The sequence below is a fragment of the Nylanderia fulva genome, unplaced genomic scaffold, assembly GCF_048542155.1.
Source record: "Nylanderia fulva isolate GAGA-0341 unplaced genomic scaffold, ASM4854215v1 Scaffold26, whole genome shotgun sequence".
NCBI lineage: Eukaryota > Metazoa > Arthropoda > Insecta > Hymenoptera > Formicidae > Nylanderia > Nylanderia fulva.
The window spans coordinates 1,827,838-1,847,130 of record NW_028190325.1 but is presented as its reverse complement, the minus strand read 5'-3'; the positions used below and the strand labels follow the sequence as shown (position 1 = coordinate 1,847,130).

Here is a 19,293-nt window from a genome sequence, read left to right as displayed (position 1 = left end):
ATAAACAAGATGCCAAGTCCATGCGCCATGTGAAAAAGAAATAAAAAAATTTTAGTTAAAAAAACTGGGAGCGCTGCTAAATAATATTCTAACAATATTAAAATTAAATTGTTACTTTTAAACTCATTACAGTTAAAATATGTTTTGTGTTTAAATTAATTAATGTTACTTTAAGGTGCATTGTAATTTTGAAACTTAGCAGCGCGCCCAGTTTTTTTAACTAAAATTTTTTTATTTCTTTTTCACATGGCGCATGGACTTGGCATCTTGTTTTTTTTTTTTTTTAAAAGATAAGTTTTTTTATGGTACGATTCTACATTTGCAAATTTAAATTTTTACTGATTCATTATACGACTCTATATATCTGCAACTTTAATTTTCCACTGGTACAAGTTTCTACTTTCACTTGGCGCAATTTTTTTTTTATTTCATTACTTTTGTTACGATTGTACATGGGTTTATAATCGATAATTTTTCATACAATTCTATTGTACATGGGTTTGCAATGTAGGATTCTACATAAGTTTGCAATGGATAATTTTTAATACAATTCTACATGGGTTTGCAATGGTTAATTTTTCATAGGATTCTACATGAGTTTGCAATGGTTAATTTTTCATAGGATTCTACATAGGTTTGCAATGGGTACGATTCTACATGGGTTTGCAATGGTTAATTTTGCCTAGGATTCTACATGGGTTTGCAATGATTAATTTTTCATAGGATTCTACATGGGTTTGCAATAGGATAGGATTCTACATGGGTTTGCAATGGATAATTTTTGTTAATGGCGTGCCTTTAACTGGTCGCCTTTTTTTACCTTTTTTTAAAGGTGATATTATATACTGTACGTACATTCATAGTATGAATATAGAATATTCGTATAATATCATGTGCTGTCTGGGAAGTGATTAATTGGCGTAGTGATAAATTTCTACAAGAGAATAAGGAGCCTTTAAATTCTTAATGTAAAAAATTTCAAGTAATTTTCTTTAATAAAATTTAATTAAAAAATTTAATTAAAAAATTTTTGAACATTGTGTTAAATCACATTTAAAATTGTGATTATTTCAATAAAAAAACATTTTGTGTAAAAAATATATTTTTTATATTTAATAAATTTTATATATATATATGCATATGTAAAATATTCTCTCTCTCTCTCTCTCTCTCTCTCTCTCTCACACACACACACACACACACAACGGGGGCCAAATCTCTCAAATTGGTTTCAAGATCAATTAGCCTGGATTCGCACCAGGGGCAAAGTCTGTTGGTAATGTCAAACGAATTTAGCCTGGACTTGCACCAGGGGCAAAGTCTTTTGGTCAAGTCTACGAAATTTAGCACGGACTCGAACCAGGGGCAAAGTGTGTCGGTAAGGGGCAAAGTCTATCGCACGAAGATGGCGGTCTCTTCTTTAGGCAGGCCTTTGGCGATCTGTCTATTAATCTGTGACAAGACATGAGATGAGGACATGTCTTTTTAGAAAGATTGAATTATTGAATACAATTAATAACGAGCACAATGGTAGTCGAAGAAAAAGTGGATTCTTTGAAAGAAAGTCAAATGCAGGATGGAGTTATCACGAAAGAACCGAAGACGTATTCCTTAGAGAGTATCCTTTTGTGGAATTATTATTCTAGCAAGATTTTTATAATAGCAGAACTATCAGTGCCATATGTCGAATTTCAATAACCTCTTATAATGTTATCTACTATTAATTAATAACAATCTGTTACATTAATTTATAATGTGTATGTGTTTGTAGGCAATTAATGTAACATAAAATTTATTAATGAATTGCAACAAGATTTCATAACTTGTAGTATTTATATTGTATCGTAACTGTAATTTTAATCCCATTATTGGTACTTAACAAATGTACAGTTTTAAAGATAATCAAGGAAGCGCAGCAGCAACATGGGTTGAGACACGGTGATTATCAGCGATATCGCGGTTATTGTTCAAGAAGACTTAGAAGATTGCGAAAGGTGTTGAAAGTACCGCAAGGTGATAGACGTCATTTTAAGAGGAAAGACATCACTCCAACCATGGTTAGTGAGGATAAATTCTTGCAAATGCCTTTGATTATGGCCGAACGCGCTTGGAGCTATGCCATGCAGCTACGACAGGAATCCAACACAGAGCCGAGAAAAAAGTTTCATCTGATATCAAGGCTAAAGAAGGCAGCTGCATATTCTGTACAATTGCAAGATCTGATAGAGGTAAATTTTATCCTTCATTTTTCTATAAAAAGTATTTTCAGTATATTAAACTTTTAATTTTATTTATTCATTTTTTATTATATATTTTAGTTTCTCTCATCTTTCTTTAGATATTTTATCAATCGCTAATTATATGAAATGATTGAAATTATCTTATTATATTTTTAGAATATAAATTGCGATGCACGTACAAAGCTAGAGGCTCAAGCGTATGTGGCCTGGATGAACGGTTCCTTGCAGTTTGAATTGCAACTATGGAAACAGGCCATGGAGAATTTGCAGAAGGCACAGGTGGTATACGGTAATCTAGCGTCCGCGCTGCCGGAATTGGAGCAAATTGTTTACAAAGCGCGTGTTGAGGAGTTGGCGCCTAGTCTCAGATATTGCGCTTATAATATTGGAGACACTAGTGCCATGGACGATCTTATGCAGATGCGCGGACAATTGAGCGGCGAGCTAATGGCTAGTCTAGACTCTTTAATAGCCCAGACACGTGAGAAGCAATCCAACATCGAGGAAGTAACGTGGCGTGGAAAATCTTGCGGTACGGTGCCAGCGAGAGCAGCTGGTTTGATCATCGCAGATTCCAGACTAAATCAAGCTCTAGAGAAGGCCGCCACAAATCAAGGGAAGATCGATCTGTTGGAGGCGCATCTGATCGACTGCAAGGACGCTCTGTCGGCGGTGCGCGATCATTTTAAGAACGAATTGAAAAACAAGGAGAACGACAAGTGGTCGGCGCCGCAGCATTTGATAAACTATTTGCAGTACATTCGATTGTCTCGCACGTTAGAGCGCAATTTAGCGTTGGTAAAAGCGGCCGAAGAATCGGAGAAAGCTAAACCGCAGGACATAGTACGTTTATACGAAGCAGCGTTATATAATGTCGTAGAAATGTCTCAGTTGCAAGATGATACGGAATTCGTGGAGGAACAGGAGGCTAAAACGAAAGGCTACAGAGCTTTTAGATGTTTCTATGTAGCCCAAAGTCTTGCCAATCAGCATCGTTGGCGTGAAGCTATGGCCATGTATCAGAGATCACTGCAGCATGTGAAAGATGCATTTAAATATGATAACATTCTTCCATCCACACTGAAGGAAGCCTTGCGCAAGCTGGAAATTTCTGTGGAGGCTGCCCAGTACTCCGCTCATGCTCACAGCGTTCTAGAGGATGGTCAGGAAGAAGAGGGTGGAATCAGTAAACTTGCCAAAAGCAAGAAACCGTTGTATGAACGTTTACACGAATACAGGGAGGATCCTGCGCTTCTCACCAAGCAACCGAATGTCTACAAACTGCCACCACCAATGCAGAGTATTCCTTGCAAGCCTCTGTTCTTCGATCTGGCCTTCTTCATGGTCGAGTTTCCAGAACTGGCGCATAAAATAGGCGATCAAGCTAAAAAAGGACAGGCTGGTCTCACTGGCTTCGTTAAGGGTCTCTGGGGTTGGGGAAATAAATGAATAATCTCTATATAATTCTAAAAGCTCGATATACATAAGAACTTTGGATACGTCATATAGATAGTATTATCATGATACTTATATTGTTACTACTGTGTCTTTCTACAGTATGTCTGCCCAAAATGGTTTATTTCGATGCAAATAAAATTTGCATCATATTATTGAATACAAAAATAAAATGAGATATTGAGATACTCGATAGGAAATCTTTCTTATGATAATTCTTTTGCTTCCTTTTTTATAATATATGTATATAAGCAGGCTTTATGATAAAATAATATCATTTATTACTTGCAATTATACATTATAATACATTATAAAAACAGGTATATTTTAGATGTTTTTATACACAGTTTCCTGTAAATAAGTTTATCTGTATAAAAATAACAGTAACAACGCAAGAGCAAACATACATGTGACGCTAAAAATCACACACATTGCTGGTAAACTCTTTGTCTTTAAGCTTCCTTACTTTTGGTGAGCTCTTCGACTAACTTTCGAAACACCTGTGCAACTTGACTATCGGGTGATGTCACAAGGATACTTTGTCCCTTTTCTGCTAACTTGCCGACTTGCGGGTCTATAGGTACCTTTGCCAAAAATGGAACCTTTACCATTTCTGAAAGAGCTATTCCACCACCAGAAGAGAATATATTGGTACATTCCTGTGCAAAAAATATAATTTATTAAATCCACATTGTGAGTAAATTGAATTGCAGTTAATGTGTGAAAAGATATTTACTGTACACGAAGGACAAACAAAGCCACTCATATTTTCAACAATGCCAATTATAGGAATTCCTGTTTTCTTGCAAAATGTTACTTCTCGCAGGACATCGTCCACTGCAACTGCTTGTGGAGTAGTTACTATAATGGCACCGTCGCAATTTGCATTTCTGCAATCATTTTAATATCATGTTATAATTATGTAACAGTAAATGACAAATATTTAACACAATTTCATCTTTAAATTAATTAGCAATTGTAAAATTATTTGTTTAGTAACCTTAAATTCTCCATAACTGTAATGTGTTCATCAGAAGTACCAGGTGGTGTGTCGATGATCAGATAATCAATATCCTGCCAAACTACATCAGTTAGAAACTGCTTGATCATACCATTCTTTTTAGGACCACGCCAGACTACACTATCATTTTGACTTTTCAAGAGAAAACCAATCGACATGACAGACAGTTTCTGTTCTGAATCTGCAAATACCGGTATCCATCTGCAATATCAATTTATTCCATTAGTTTATAATCAATTTATTCTATTAATTTATAATTATATAATTATTAATAAATTAATATATAAATAACAGGAGGTACCCTTCAGAAGACTGGTGAACATCCTTTTCTTCCAAGTTCAATAAGTATGGCACGCTGGGGCCACAAAGATCAACATCCAAGATTCCAACCTGTGGTAATTAATAATTAAGGTTTGTATTTAAGCTTTGCTTAACTAATTTCTATCAAGAGGTTAAATTGTATAAAAATTATAGAAAGTTTAATTTGTTAAAAAAAAATAGAAATGTTGGTTTGCCAAAAAATGTTATTTCACTGCATCAACAAATAATATAGAAGGAATTATAAAATTATTGAAATATTATTTGAAAAATAATTATTTCAGGCATTTTACATCTGTTTTCGCAAGTGTATCGTTTGTGAAACGGCTTCGAAAACTTACTCGAAAACCCGATTCCTTCAAGGCAAGTGCCAGTTGAGTGCTGATTGTTGATTTACCGACGCCACCTTTTCCCGAAAGCACTAACAGCACGTGCTTTACTCCCTCCAACATTGTGAAAAATCACCGATCGACAGCAATAACGACAGATTAATGACAGCAAATCGAATTGGGGATTGAACCATGCAATCACTGAACGATATTGCGTCCCTTGAGTTTGTTTCGCGACGTAAAACTATGAAGGAGGTCGCGTCGAGTTTTCACATGACCGCCGATAATCAATCACGTTCGACCATGCGTAGTTATGTAAAACTCAAATGACGAATATAATTTCGACATCGTTGTATTATTTTATTGTACTCCACACTGTAAACATAACCTCAAACGACGCTGCACGAGCACTATTTCTCGGTAATAGTTCTCAATTTTTGCAAAATTCCAATATATATCCATCTAAGACATATCCATTATAATAAATTAATCCAATTTTTGAAATTTATTTACATCAAATGACGACAGAAAAAAATTGTCATTTATTTTTTCGTTCGAAAATAATTTTTCAACTACAATAAATTTTCCGTATTCAAAAGAAAGTTATATATTTTATATAGAAAGATATATTTTATATATTTTTTTTTGATTTTAGAAATACAAGCATGAGGATATTATTAAGAAATCGAAATGAGCAAAGTTCAAAAATATTAATCATATTTCTATTGCAAGAAATATATATTTTTCGCAAAGTCGCAGTTCGAATTTGCCGCGCGCTTGCTTTGCTCTGAAGTCCGCCGCTCGGTCCGGAGCGAGCAGCGCCCTGAAGTTCGCCGCGGTACGCGTCACAGCCGCGTCAGCGGTCGGCGAGCGCTCACCTGGCAGACGTCAGACGTCAGTTCGCGGCGCGTCCGACAGAGCGCTTGCGAGTGCTTGCCGCGTCGATCCGTCCGCGCGTCACGTCACAGATTAATAGACAGATCGCCAAAGGCCTGCCTAAAGAAGAGACCGCCATCTTCGTGCGATAGACTTTGCCCCTTACCGACACACTTTGCCCCTGGTTCGAGTCCGTGCTAAATTTCGTAGACTTGAACCAAAAGACTTTGCCCCTGGTTCGAGTCCGTGCTAAATTTCGTAGACTCGACCAAAAGACTTTGCCCCTGGTGCAAGTCCAGGCTAAATTTGTTTGACATTACCAACAGACTTTGCCCCTGGTGCGAATCCAGGCTAATTGATCATGAGACCAATTTGAGAAATTTGGCCCCCGTTGTGTGTGTGTGAGAGAGAGAGAGAGAGAGAGAGAGAGAGAGAGAGAATATTTTACATATGCATATATATACATATATATAAAATTTATTAAATATAAAAAATATATTTTTTACACATAAAATGTTTTTTTATTGAAATAATCACGATTTTAAATGTGATTTAACACAGTGTTCAAAAATTTTTTAATTAAATTTTTTAATTAAATTTTATTAAAGAAAATTACTTGAAATTTTTTACATGAAGAATTTAAAGGCTCCTTATTCTCTTGTAGAAATTTATCACTACGCCAATTAATCACTTATTTCGAGTATTTAAAATACTATAATATACAGTAATTTAAGTATTCGAAATAAAAGTGATTAATTACTCGAAATAAGTGATAAATTGGCGTTACTAGTAATAAATTTCTATAAGGGTTGAAATAAAGTATAAGAGATAAATAGGCTATATGTGAGCCGTATGCGAAATGTGAGATGTAAGACGCATATTGAAATTTAATTTTTCGATATAACTTTCAAAAATGTACACGAGGTACAAAAAATTAGCTTGGACATTTGTAAGACTTAAAATTGGGATTAATTCTCAATTCTATTAATTAAATTTCGATATAACACACCTTACATCCGCGCACGGCTCACATATAGCCCATTTATTAGTGCAATTTTTAAGTTCCTTATTTTTCAAAGTTCACCTTTTTACGTTATCAAATATTTTTGGTACGTTTTCAAGAATTTTATATTTTTACTTACCGCAGTTTCTTATCCAAATGTAAAATCTTTTATCGCAGTCTATAAAAAATTGAAACAATTTACAATTTTATGATATAATATTATTATTATTACAATTTCTATATATATGCACATATCTGTCAAATATCGTGATTTATTTCACATTATTATTATCTATTTTAATAAAAAAAAACAAAAACACTTGCAACAATCAAAAATAAACCGCCTGCCGCGAACGGAAAATGCCAAGAAAGCACGCAATTTCCGCGAATCTCGTAATTTTTTTGAAAAATCAACAATTTCAACGAAATTGTAAATTCTTCAAATCACTGCACAAGTATAATTCACAATAATAATTTGCAGTAACTACGATAAAAAATCGTATACTGAAAACCGCAAACGAAAGTGCAATGGGAGTAAGAGTAAAGTCTGTGATAAAATTAATTTGCAATAGAAAATTAATAATTTGCAAATAGAAAAATTTTGAAATTACCGAGGATTTACAAATAATAAAGTAAAAATATTAAATAATTTATGTTTTCGAATTTTGCTCGCGGAGAGGATCTTTAAAACAAGATTTTTAGAAGAGAGGACCTTTAAAATATAAACAGGCAAAAACGTTGGAAAAATTAAAGCGCGCGTTTAAACAGATAAACGCAATGAAATAAATACGCAATTGTTTTTACTTATCGCTGTAAGCTCACAAGCTTCTGACGTGCTATACACTTTTATATAATATATACAAGGTGTCCGGTAACTAACGGACCAATGATTAAGGGCGGATTCTCTGGCCAATTTGGAGACGATTTTTCCTTAGCAAAAATGTTGAGAAGTCAATAATTTTCGAGTTATAAGCGATTGAAAAAAATAGGTTTTTTGAAAACTAAACGTTTTGGAGTTAAAAGTCTAACATAATTACATTCTTCAGTTAATTTCAGGTAGAGTTTACTATAATAAAATTTTAATTTAAGGCTTAGTTATAAAGATACATAATGACAAAGATTGGAAAGTTGTAAAAAATGATGACCTTTTTCGACATTTTCGCTGAGGAAAAATCGTTCCCAAATTGACCAAAGAATCCATTTGTAATCATTGGTCTGTTAGTTACCGGACACCCTGTATATTGGACACGAGTTTCGTTTGTTTCAGATTCTCGAGAGTTGAAGTAGGAACATACGAGTATCATATATCGTTTGTGACTTGCCGAATGAAAGCAAGACAGAGAGCGAACAAGATGATGAGCTTAATAGCTCATAATGTTATAAATAAATAAATAAAAAATTATAACCTGACCTACTAGTTATTGAATCTTTTTTTAATAAAATGTTTCATTATTATTATCATCTAAGTCTAAGTCGTTTAATTACTTTTTAGTTTTTTAATAATTAATTTAATTTATTCTAGTCATTTTTATATGAGAAAAATAATATCACGTATACGTTTTATAATGAATTAATATATTTCGGCAAACCGAATTATATATTCTTAATAATATAAAAGTGTTCAAAAATTATATTTGACTTTTAATTTTAATTATTTTTTAGCAAAGAGTTCCGAAATCTCTTACACACATAATGGGGATTTTTTTCATCCATATAATTCGCAATTAAGTATATATGTTAATTATTAATTTTAATAAAATAAAAATTAAAATTAAAGGTCAAATATAATTTTTAAACACAAATATATTAAATTAATTATAAAACGTATACCCATGATAGTATTTTTCTCGTACAAAAATAATTAGAGTAAATTAAATTAATCATAAAAGATTAAAAATTAATTAAAGAATTTAAACTTATATTTTATATAATAATAATAAAACATTTTATTACGTCAAACCGTCGTGAAATAATTAAATAAAATTTGCTAGTTACGTCAAAGTCAAGTTTTCTAAGCTTATAAAACATTTTATTAAAAAATAGATTCAATAAATATAAGTACATGTTATATATATACTTATATTTATTGAATCTGTTTTTTTTATAAAATGTTTTATTATTATCAAATATAATATAAATTATTTAATTATTTTTTTATTTTTTTATGAGTAATTTAATTTATTCTAGTTATTTTTGTACGAGAAAAATACTATTACGGGTATACGTTTTATAACGAATTAAATATATTTATGTTCAAAAATTATATTTGACCTTTAATTTTAATTTTGTATTTTATTGAAATTAATAATTAACATATATACTTAATCGCGAATTATATGGATGAACAAAATCCCTATTATGTGTGTAAGAGATTTCGGAACTCTTTGCTAAAATAATTAAAATTAAAAGTCAAATATAATTTTTGAACACTTTTATATTATTAAAAATATATAATTCGACTCTCGAAATATATTAATTCATTATAAAACGTATATGTATTAGTATTTTTCACATATTAAAATGATTAGAATAAATTAAATTAATTATTAAAAAACTAAAAATTAATTAAACGACTTAGACTTAGATGATAATAATAATGAAACATTTATTAAAAAATAATTATAATAGGTCAGGTTAATATTTTATTTATTTATAACATCATAAAATTCTGTCCTTTCCGAAATACGCGAACGCTACGAAAAGATAAATTTCGTACATGCCGCCGGACGAGTTCATGAGCATGAGACGCTCTTATCTTGAGAACGTATTAATAGTTACTGCATTGACCACTACTACGATATGGCGCTGAAATCAGTGAGAAATGCTGGTCTCTCCTTCATCCAGACCTTTGGCGATCTGTCTATTAATCTGTGGTCACGTCACGTCGCGTCTGGTTCATCCACGTATCCGTCGTCGTCGTCGTCGTCGTCATTATCATCACTGTCAACGTTCGCGATCTCCTGTGTCTCGGACACGTTGGCATCTTGGCCGTTGCATCGCACATCCGGGCGTCGCCATGGACCACGTCGGCCTGCTGCTGCAGCACTCGCAATACGTGTACGCGGTCCCAGTGGGTATCGTGCTGATTTTTGCCATACTCGTGTTTGCCTTCGGTTTCAAGAAGGCCGAGCAACCGCCGTTCGCCCAGCTGTCCGCAGGCTCCGACGTGGACCGAAAACTCGCCAGGAAGCGTGGCAAGGTCCGCGAGAAGGTTAGCGAAATTACATCGTTTCTCCCTGCGACGCGAAGTTTCTCTCTCTCTCTCTCTCTCTCTCTCTCTCTCTCTCTCTTTCTCCCTCTTTCGCGCTCCGCGCCCTTTTATCCCCGTGGATATCTACGTCGCGATCGCCTGCCATATGGTTGCTCGTTTGTGGTCGTGACTTGGCACACGCACACACGTCGGCTAATCAGCTGGTTCCCTCCGGTACGAAAGGGTGGCTGGCGAGGTGGCTGTTTTTCTTTCCTCCCTCCTCGCGCACTGTGACGTAACGTTACGACACTGACAGGGTTTGTTTTTCTCCGTCAGCGATGGCATGCTCATCCTGTTCCCCGTGTTCTTGTCTCACATGTTGATAATTTTGCTCTTTATCAAGGTTTTCTATATTTTATTTGTCGCCTTTTTTTATTTGCATCTTGTTTAAATATAAAAAACTGTGCACTTAAATTTAAAAAAATTAGTTTTTATATTAACAGACTTATGTGTAAATATAATTTCATACAATATTGAATATAGTTTTATATTAAATTAAGTCGTTATATTTCTTAAATGTACACAAAATAAAACTTGAGGAATATATGTGTCAATGAGAGCATTAAAAACCTTTGCCTGATCTAATTTTACACAAGTAACAAGAGCACTCTATTTAAAAATTTTATTCAATATTTCTTGTTTAGAGAGAAAGATTAATTATACTTTGATATTATATAGCACAGTTATAATATTATTAAAGATTTCTTATATTTTTCTTGTAGAAAGCTACTAATGGACAGATTGCATCTGAGAAAACAAGTCCAGCTAAAAAGACATTAGCTGCAAAGGTGGAAGTTCCAAAGAAAGGTACAAAAGGAGATGATGTTGATGGTAAGCTAAAGGAACGCAAGCAAGAAGAGAACAAGATCACCACGACTAAGAAAGAGAAGGAGCAGGTCTCAGCTAAGATTGGGAAAGAGAACAAAGTGGAGCAGGTGAAGAACAAGAAGAATTTGAAGAATTTATTCCAGGAAAAACCTGTGGACTTTGACGACGGTTGGTTGATTTACATGTATTAACATAAAGATAGATAACATTTGTTGTTTGCATACAACTATTTTGGGCTGTAGTCTATTGGTACCAATATTATAATTGATAACAGGAGACTGGGAGCAAGCCTATTCTCGTAAGGACAAGAAGAATAAGAAGAAGGAGGAGGAATCCCCTTCGAAGAAAAATAAGAAAATTTCTAAGAAGGCTGATTTAATAAATGAGGCCAAGCAAAAGGAGCAGGAGAAGCCCGAAATCAAAGATAAGACTGCTAAAGAAACAGAAAACAAGGAACTCAAGGAGAAAGAGAAGAAAGAAGTAATTTTGACACCTATCTCTGATGTAGAGATAGATAAAGCCAAAGAACTTGATAAAGAAGAACAGAACAAGGTATATTTGCATTTACATAACATTGCAGTAAATTTTTTAAATTAACGATTATTTATAAATATAATATAAATTTTTATTATATTTTATTTTTATTTTTAATTTATTAATGTAATATAAATATACAGGTCGAAAAAGTCGAGAAGGAAGAAAAAAAAACTGGAAAGTCAAAGAAAAATAAGAAGGTTTCTGAAGGTGAAAATACACCCACTTCGGTACCATCCACACCAAAGTCGGATAATAAGCCTGTTGCAGAAGAACCGCAAAAACAGCTGGCTAATTTGGAAAAAGTAGCCACAAATAATGAAGAGAATAAAATGGTAGAAAGTAAAGAGAAAATTGCTGTGTTCGACGAATTGGGAGGTTTGTTGTATTGACAATAAAATTATACAAGAAACTTTTTTTTATATTATTTGTTTAACGCAATCTTTTTTGTCTAATTTTTGTTCTAGACGTCTGGACAGAAGCAAAACCTCAGAAAAAAAGTAAAAAAAAGGCTCGTAAGGATAACTGAGGATGATTATATGCAACGCTAATGATATTATTCCTTACGAAAGGGAATAGAGTGATAATCGTCCTGCTTGGTCCAAAGGGCGTTTATCGCTTTCGACAAATCAGGTGTGTTTTATGACTTAATAATCGCGACCATCTGACCAAAAATCGTTCCTTTCTCATTGTACATAATAGTAATTGGACTAGATTGTTCAATTAATTATGATTTTTTTAGTTAGTCATGACTTCCAGGTCGCGTGACAGCGCTATATATAGGATGAAGATTTTTTTTGTACGTTTTTCATTTCTCTTAGTCCATCTTATATCTTGCATTTAATGAGAGTGGCATAAGTCATAATTATCATTAATGAGATAATTCTTGTACACATATTAACTTCCTTAGGTACCTTTACATATGTCCATAATAGCATATTATTTCATTTATGTAATTATAGAACTATATGTACAGTGGATCTGTATCATGAAGTTGTGTAATGGTTAAGAATGGTACTTAGACCATTTATGTCTCTTTTGTTGAGTAATCTTATAAAGAAGATTTGTATAATCGTATTATTTCTACTTTAAGAAAAAAAATGTACGCATTGTCGTCTCGCTGTTACTTAAGAATCGGTTTTAATTTTCTCATATGGATGGTTGAGGGCAAAATGCAAAAAGTACATCAACAGAATATTCCAGTGATATTCATAATGCAGGACAATCTTCGAAAGTGGTAAACTTATATTACTGATGTATCTTATAATAAAGTGTCTCGTATTTTTCTACATAATTAGTCGCTAATGATAGATTATTTTTTGTTTCAAAGAACAGAGAGCATCGAGAATCTATCTGGTAACAATTAGCGCATTCTTAACACGTTCTCTTGTTAAATACATCAGTAATATAAGTTTCTTGGAATGGTATAAATGACATCACATATGGTGGCATCCAATTATGCCAATGTGATAACGACAATTAATAACTTTAAATTCTGATTTATGCCAATATATACATTGGTGTGTGCAATGTAAATTTACAAAGATATATAAAAATGTTAAAAATTTTGAGAAACAAGAGCTATGTAATATATTTTGCGATAATTTACAAATAATTCACAGATTTGTTAATTAATGCTGTTGTATATTTCATGTCTATGAAAATGAAACAATATATGAACTCGAAAAAATTTATTTGATAAAGTGCAAGAAAAAGAAAGAGAGAGAGAGAGAGAGAGAGAGAGAGAGAGAGAGAGAGAGAGAGAGAGAGAGAGAGAGAGAGGGCTGGCAAAATATATCGATATTTTTGCAAGATAAGTGTACATAATGTTATGAAGAAATATTGTTGAACTTTCAGAACTGTTTCTAAAATGAAAAGTATATATTTTTCATCAGACATTATGAAAATTTATTAAAACTGACTTGGGATTTATTTGCAAGCATGACAGACAATGCTAACATATGATTTCGTGTTGACTACGTTTTTACAATTACCTTGTAATTAAAACAAGAATACCATAATAATATGTTACTATAGCTAGCATAATTATAATTAGCAATAGATCTCATAATTTCAACTTTTGTTTGGGTGAACAAGCACGATGTCAGAAAGAAGAACGAGAACGAGATATTTTTGTATAATTTTTTCTACGATTGAATTTTGTATGTATCTTGTTATATCAGACGTTATTTTGTAACAGCTCTCTTAGAGTTATCGTCATGTTGTTTGAATAATTGAACATAATACTAGATTGAGACGAGATCAAACGTGCATCAAACATCAAAACTATCGTTTCTGAATAATCTAGCTGTTCATCTTTCATGTAGAAAAAATCTCTTGATCATCCATTGAAAGTGATCTATGAACGATCTTATCATGCATACCTTATAGACATTGCTATATCTGAATACACGTTATCAATATCCTTTATTGCTATTAGATGCTAAGCTCTGTAAGGCTAGCGCTACGCATGAGTGTTGTTAGAAATATCAGAGAGCTATTCAAGATTTCACATTTTTCTCGGAATGTCCTAGCTATATATTTTATCTGAAGAGAAGACAAGAGATATATTAAATATATATATTATATATATAAAGAAAATATTATATTCACACGAGAATGACTTGCTGTGTGTGAGCAAATAGATTACTATTGTTGTTATAGAATACATGACAACTCATTCTAAATGATTTTACGAATTAAGAACTATCTGTTCTTACGTGTAAAATTGTATAAATAATTTTAGAATAAGAAACAGTGTGAATGAAAGAGAGAAAGAGAGAGAGTGATATTTAAGATATTTGACAATATTGTGATAAGAGTACTATATCTGCAGCATTACTTGAATGTTACAAATTAAAATGCTAAATCACATATAACTTTTATGTGTAGACAAAAGCGGGGGGAGGGAATCTTGGAAAAAATTATTTATCCTGTTTGAATAGGCATTCATATTTTGTATACTGGACATCGATATATTCTGATAAATACACACATACGTATATACATATAAAAGAAGAAAAGAAAGAGAGTACTATGAATGTAGCTGAATTTCTCGGGTTACACATTTATACTTTCAAAAAAAATTTATTGTGGGGATGGTCGTATAGAATTACGTAAAAGGAAGAAAAAAATGAATTTATTTATAGAACACATCGAGCGAGTTTGAATTACAAACCTACAAGCAAAGAACTAATTGTCACATCATAAATCAAATCGTTTGTGTCAACTGTATATGCTCCGTGCCAAAAAGTATCATCTCTCTTCTCTGGATCAGAGAGAAAGAGAGAGAGAGAGAGGCTAAGTTTTTCGTACAATAATTCATGAATATCAAAAAACATTAATGATCTTATTTACGGTTGTTCTATATATTTAAGTTTCTCACGATCGATAAGACTGCGTAAATCCTCTCTCATCGTGTGCATCGCTTGACTCTTTGTAGGCATCGCAATCACTAGGAAATGTCAATTTTGAATGATAATTAGAATAAAATTCAAAAGAGAGAAATAGGCTTCGTATGTGGAAACAATAATAAACACTAATAAGTCGGCTATTAAGAGCCGACAGGCTCAAAAAGGGACCTTTAACAAGATCAAAAAAGTTCTAATAAATATCACATTTTATCAAGTTTGATATAACAACTTTTTTGACTCTGTCATCGTGAACTAGCTTCTAATAACCGACTTATTAATATTTATGATAATTAGTGATTGAGCGATTATTCGAGTAACTTGATCGAGAGTAGCTAATTTAATTTATACGATAGAACCAAGTTTTTTTTGCGAAACTTTTATAAAATTATTTTTCTAGACGTCTCTGTACATTACAAATGAAAATATGTACGTGATTTCGTGTATTGCAAAGAGCTGAAGTGGTAGGTAGAAGATGTTGCGGACAGTGGTGAATAAAATATTACCGCGAAACCACTATAAAATAAGCAGATCATATAACACTTCAACGTGATAATTATAAAATTATTACTTTGTGATTCACTTTGTTTTACGACAAGAGAAATATATTCATGTAAAATTGACACCACGGAAATTATTCAAAGTTCGTCCAGAAGAGACGATAACTATTCATACAATGATTCAATCAGTTAGTTTAATTGGCTAATTAGAGTGGAGTACTTAACAATCGTGCAAAAAGAAAACTGAAGCGTGACTTTGGAATCATACTGACAAGGAAGCACAAAGAAATTAGTATATTTTTCTAAGTATTGTTCCCAAAATCATCACATTGCTACAATATCGTGAAATATGAGACCGAATATGTATATTTCGAATATCATGCTTTAATATATATTTGACATGTTGGATGTCAAGTGCTCTGCTGAAGCTGAGAAGAGAAGAAAAATATTTTTCTCCCGTGTATCGAATATTTTCAAGAAGATTTTTGAACGAAAATCAACAAGATATAGAGACGAAAAAGAGAGACTACTAGACGAAATGACTATAAAATCGAAAGAGTATTATATTGTCATTGTACATATGTATAGTAACGCACGAGTAATGTTCTCTTATTAAATGTATATGTGCAATGTTGTGTTAATGTTGCTACGAAGATTTAGTGATCAGATTTTAAGGATATTTCCGAAGAATTGATCAGCATCCAAAACGAATTACAGACATGCATGATATCTATCCGATGTTGAAAATAGTCCAATTTTGCGATATAATTTTGTGACTGAGGCAAGAAAAAAAAACAAGACGATATGATTTCTAGTCTCGTATAAAATTTTCGGATTTGATTTTTTTCATCTTTAAAATGGACTGCATACTGTAATAATATAGTATTCGTAGCTTCGATTACAAATCCATAGCTTGCTGCACATTTTTCATAAACTTAATTAATTATGATTCTATATCTCGGGAAAATATATTTTTCCGAATCGAAATATAACCACAAGCGCGATTACGATATAATTTTATGATTGCATGACATGCGAGGACTCTGATCGTATTCGAAATATTGACTGCAACATAAAGATAAGATAAGGAAAAAAGATAGTAAATAAAAGTGCAACACGACAATGTCGAATATATATATATAGTTATACATATATAATTTATTTTCTTCATCGATTGTTGCAATTATGACATATGTGACAAATTAATATTAAATTAGTATTAAAATTCACTGTGTGTATGTGTGTGTGCGTGCAGAATATACATATATATTTCATGTAAAATGCATATATGTTTCGATTAACTTAAAAATCTTATCATTATGCGAGCGGAAACCGAGAATATGACACAAACGTTTGCGTTTGAACCCAGTGGAGAAGATATAATATCGACGAGAAATATTCTGCTCTCACGCAAATCGAGTAAATACGATACGTTCTTATATTTTTGAAATTAGGATATATATATATATATATATATATATATACATATATATAATCGAAATTATTCTATATATTCTGAAATGCAAGAGATATTATATATACATATAAATATATATTTTTTGCACTTGTCTCGTTCGACGAACGGAACATTTCTCGTGAAGGTACGCTTTTTGGTTGTGATATTTATGGACAAATGTGTGTGAAATTATAGAATGTGTCTTAAGTGTCAAAGTAAAGAAAGACAGAAAGAAAGAAAGAGACAGCGAGAGAGAGAGAAAGAGAAAGAGAGAGAGAGAGAAAAGAAAGACACAAATTGAATAAAAGTTATATTTTTCCAGCATTTAATTGGGAGCATTCACATACATATATTGCGCCTATCCGATTTGTATATATACCTATATCGAGGAATCATACAATACACAAACAGATAGTAAAATGCAAAGCATTTCGAGTTGATTCTTTCTTTTATTTCGATCGTATTTGTTTCGTTTTATTAGTCCGCTTTTAAAAAAGACATAATCGAATATATTTTGAAATACAAATTTTATGAATATTTTCTGTGCCTTGAATTTGAATTTGAAATTGATCTCGATAATCAGGTTTTGGTAATTGTTACGCGTGTCGCGATGAATTTGGAGGAACGATACGAGGCGGGAATTTAATAATGATGTGAGAGAGAGTATTTGCAGATATCACTAATATATTTCTCAAATGCACACGTTAAAATTCGATACAGGAATATATAAAGAAAGACCGTGCGGATATAGTGTGACTGTACGCGGCGACTGTCGGTAGCGAACTCCCTTTCGCATGTAAAAATATTCTACTTCTCGTTCGCCTCAAAACGCCCTTCGATCGGCTTCGAGAGGCTTCGCGAACTTTCTCTATATTTAATTTCTTTGTCTCTAACGTCACGATGTTTTTCGTCTTTCGTCTCGTCTGTTATATTTATTTCTATTTATGTTTATTTGTCTCTCTATCCTTTTCGTATGCGTGCGTGTCCGTATTCGTATACGTGTTTCTCTTGCTAATATTTTTGGGGAAGCATGTGACGATATAATCGCCACAGTACTCCCCCGCCAGTGCTATACCGATAGCACGATATCGTTTGAACACTGCGCGTTTCTGCAATAGTTTTCCCGATGGCAGACCGAGACGAATTACAATTTTCCGCCGTTACATGATACGTTTGAAGCATATAAAACCAAATACTATGACATAATGATATGCTGTACTCTACATACAAAAAAAATCTCAATTTATTTATCGTTGCGCTAACGCCCGTCGTTCTCGGTCTGAGATTCGTCAATTTACTTTTACAAAATAAAAAAAAAAATAAAAACAGAATATCTATACACATTTCCGGTACGCGCCGCATTCGTTTTCTTTCGTTTCGCGACTTCTGTCAATGTTACTATGTATAAAATTTTATCGCAAACAACCGTCAAAATTTAACAAAACCGCGAACCGTATATTTACTCCTTTTTTTTTACATATATATACATATGCGCGGCGATTCCTCACGACTTCGCGATCTGCGTCCAGGTTCCTCGGTGCTACAGTCCCGCCTGGAACCGACTCGGGAATCGGACTCTCCTTCCCGTTCGTGTCGTCCTTTCGCTCACTCGGGGCAGCGGCCTCGCGTCCTCTCGCGCGCCTCGCCGCTCGACCTCGGTGTCCTGGTCTCGCGCTGTTCGTCCGTCGACCGCACCCTCTCGGCTCCGTGTCGCCGACCCTGCTGAGCTGCTGTTTTCTGCTTCGGGCTGTAAAATATAAGCAGGCTTAATGCGGTCTATAGAGACCGTTTTTTCCTTGCCGTGCATTCGCACGACAAAGATCTTTTCGCTGCGGCTGATCACTGCGAATGGTCCCTCGTACGGCGCCTGTAGCATCGTCCTCGGCCCGTCGTGTCGAACGAATACGTGCTCGGCCGTCGTCAGGTCTTTGTATATGAATGGTCGTCGTTCGCCGTGTCGGGTCCCATCCACAGGTCGCAGCTTCTCGAATTGCTCTCGCAGATTTCCGACAAAATCGGCGGCGTCGTCCTCGTCCTCCGTCGGTCGCCGATTCAGGAACTGCCCCGGAATCC

At 33.5% G+C, this 19,293-nt stretch overlaps 3 protein-coding genes and 1 long non-coding RNA gene across 5 annotated transcripts; 3 read left to right on the top strand and 1 right to left on the bottom strand.

Annotated features, from left to right (window-relative positions):
- Window positions 1–1,377: 1,377 nt before the first annotated feature.
- Window positions 1,378–3,895, top strand: Srp68 (signal recognition particle 68). Its single transcript, XM_029313203.2, has 3 exons — window positions 1,378–1,618; window positions 1,891–2,228; window positions 2,397–3,895. The coding sequence occupies exons 1-3, from the start codon at window positions 1,528–1,530 to the stop codon at window positions 3,687–3,689; spliced, it is 1,722 nt and encodes a 573-aa protein (XP_029169036.1). The 5' UTR covers window positions 1,378–1,527; the 3' UTR covers window positions 3,690–3,895.
- A 57-nt stretch (window positions 3,896–3,952) lies between these two features.
- Window positions 3,953–5,821, bottom strand: Nubp2 (NUBP iron-sulfur cluster assembly factor 2). The gene is made up of 5 exons (XM_029313204.2): window positions 5,376–5,821; window positions 5,018–5,106; window positions 4,696–4,917; window positions 4,432–4,585; window positions 3,953–4,354 (listed from the first exon to the last, which is right to left on the bottom strand). The coding sequence occupies exons 1-5, from the start codon at window positions 5,484–5,486 to the stop codon at window positions 4,148–4,150; spliced, it is 783 nt and encodes a 260-aa protein (XP_029169037.1). The 5' UTR covers window positions 5,487–5,821; the 3' UTR covers window positions 3,953–4,147.
- LOC146722884 (uncharacterized) lies at window positions 5,016–5,483 on the top strand. The gene is made up of 2 exons (XR_014924879.1): window positions 5,016–5,127; window positions 5,319–5,483. It is a non-coding gene; the product is annotated as an uncharacterized LOC146722884 (long non-coding RNA).
- A 4,233-nt stretch (window positions 5,822–10,054) lies between the features above and the next one.
- LOC114938897 (uncharacterized) lies at window positions 10,055–17,549 on the top strand. Of its 2 annotated transcripts, XR_003821143.2 has the most exons (6): window positions 10,055–10,453; window positions 11,215–11,488; window positions 11,595–11,872; window positions 11,998–12,232; window positions 12,322–12,487; window positions 12,597–17,549. XR_003821143.2 is itself a non-coding variant. In XM_029313030.2 (5 exons), the coding sequence occupies exons 1-5, from the start codon at window positions 10,064–10,066 to the stop codon at window positions 12,381–12,383; spliced, it is 1,239 nt and encodes a 412-aa protein (XP_029168863.2). In that variant the 5' UTR covers window positions 10,055–10,063; the 3' UTR covers window positions 12,384–17,549. The 2 variants fall into 2 exon arrangements, 1 of the variants encoding a protein (XP_029168863.2); XM_029313030.2 differs by having other exon boundaries at window positions 12,322–17,549.
- The last annotated feature ends 1,744 nt before the right edge of the window (window positions 17,550–19,293 follow it).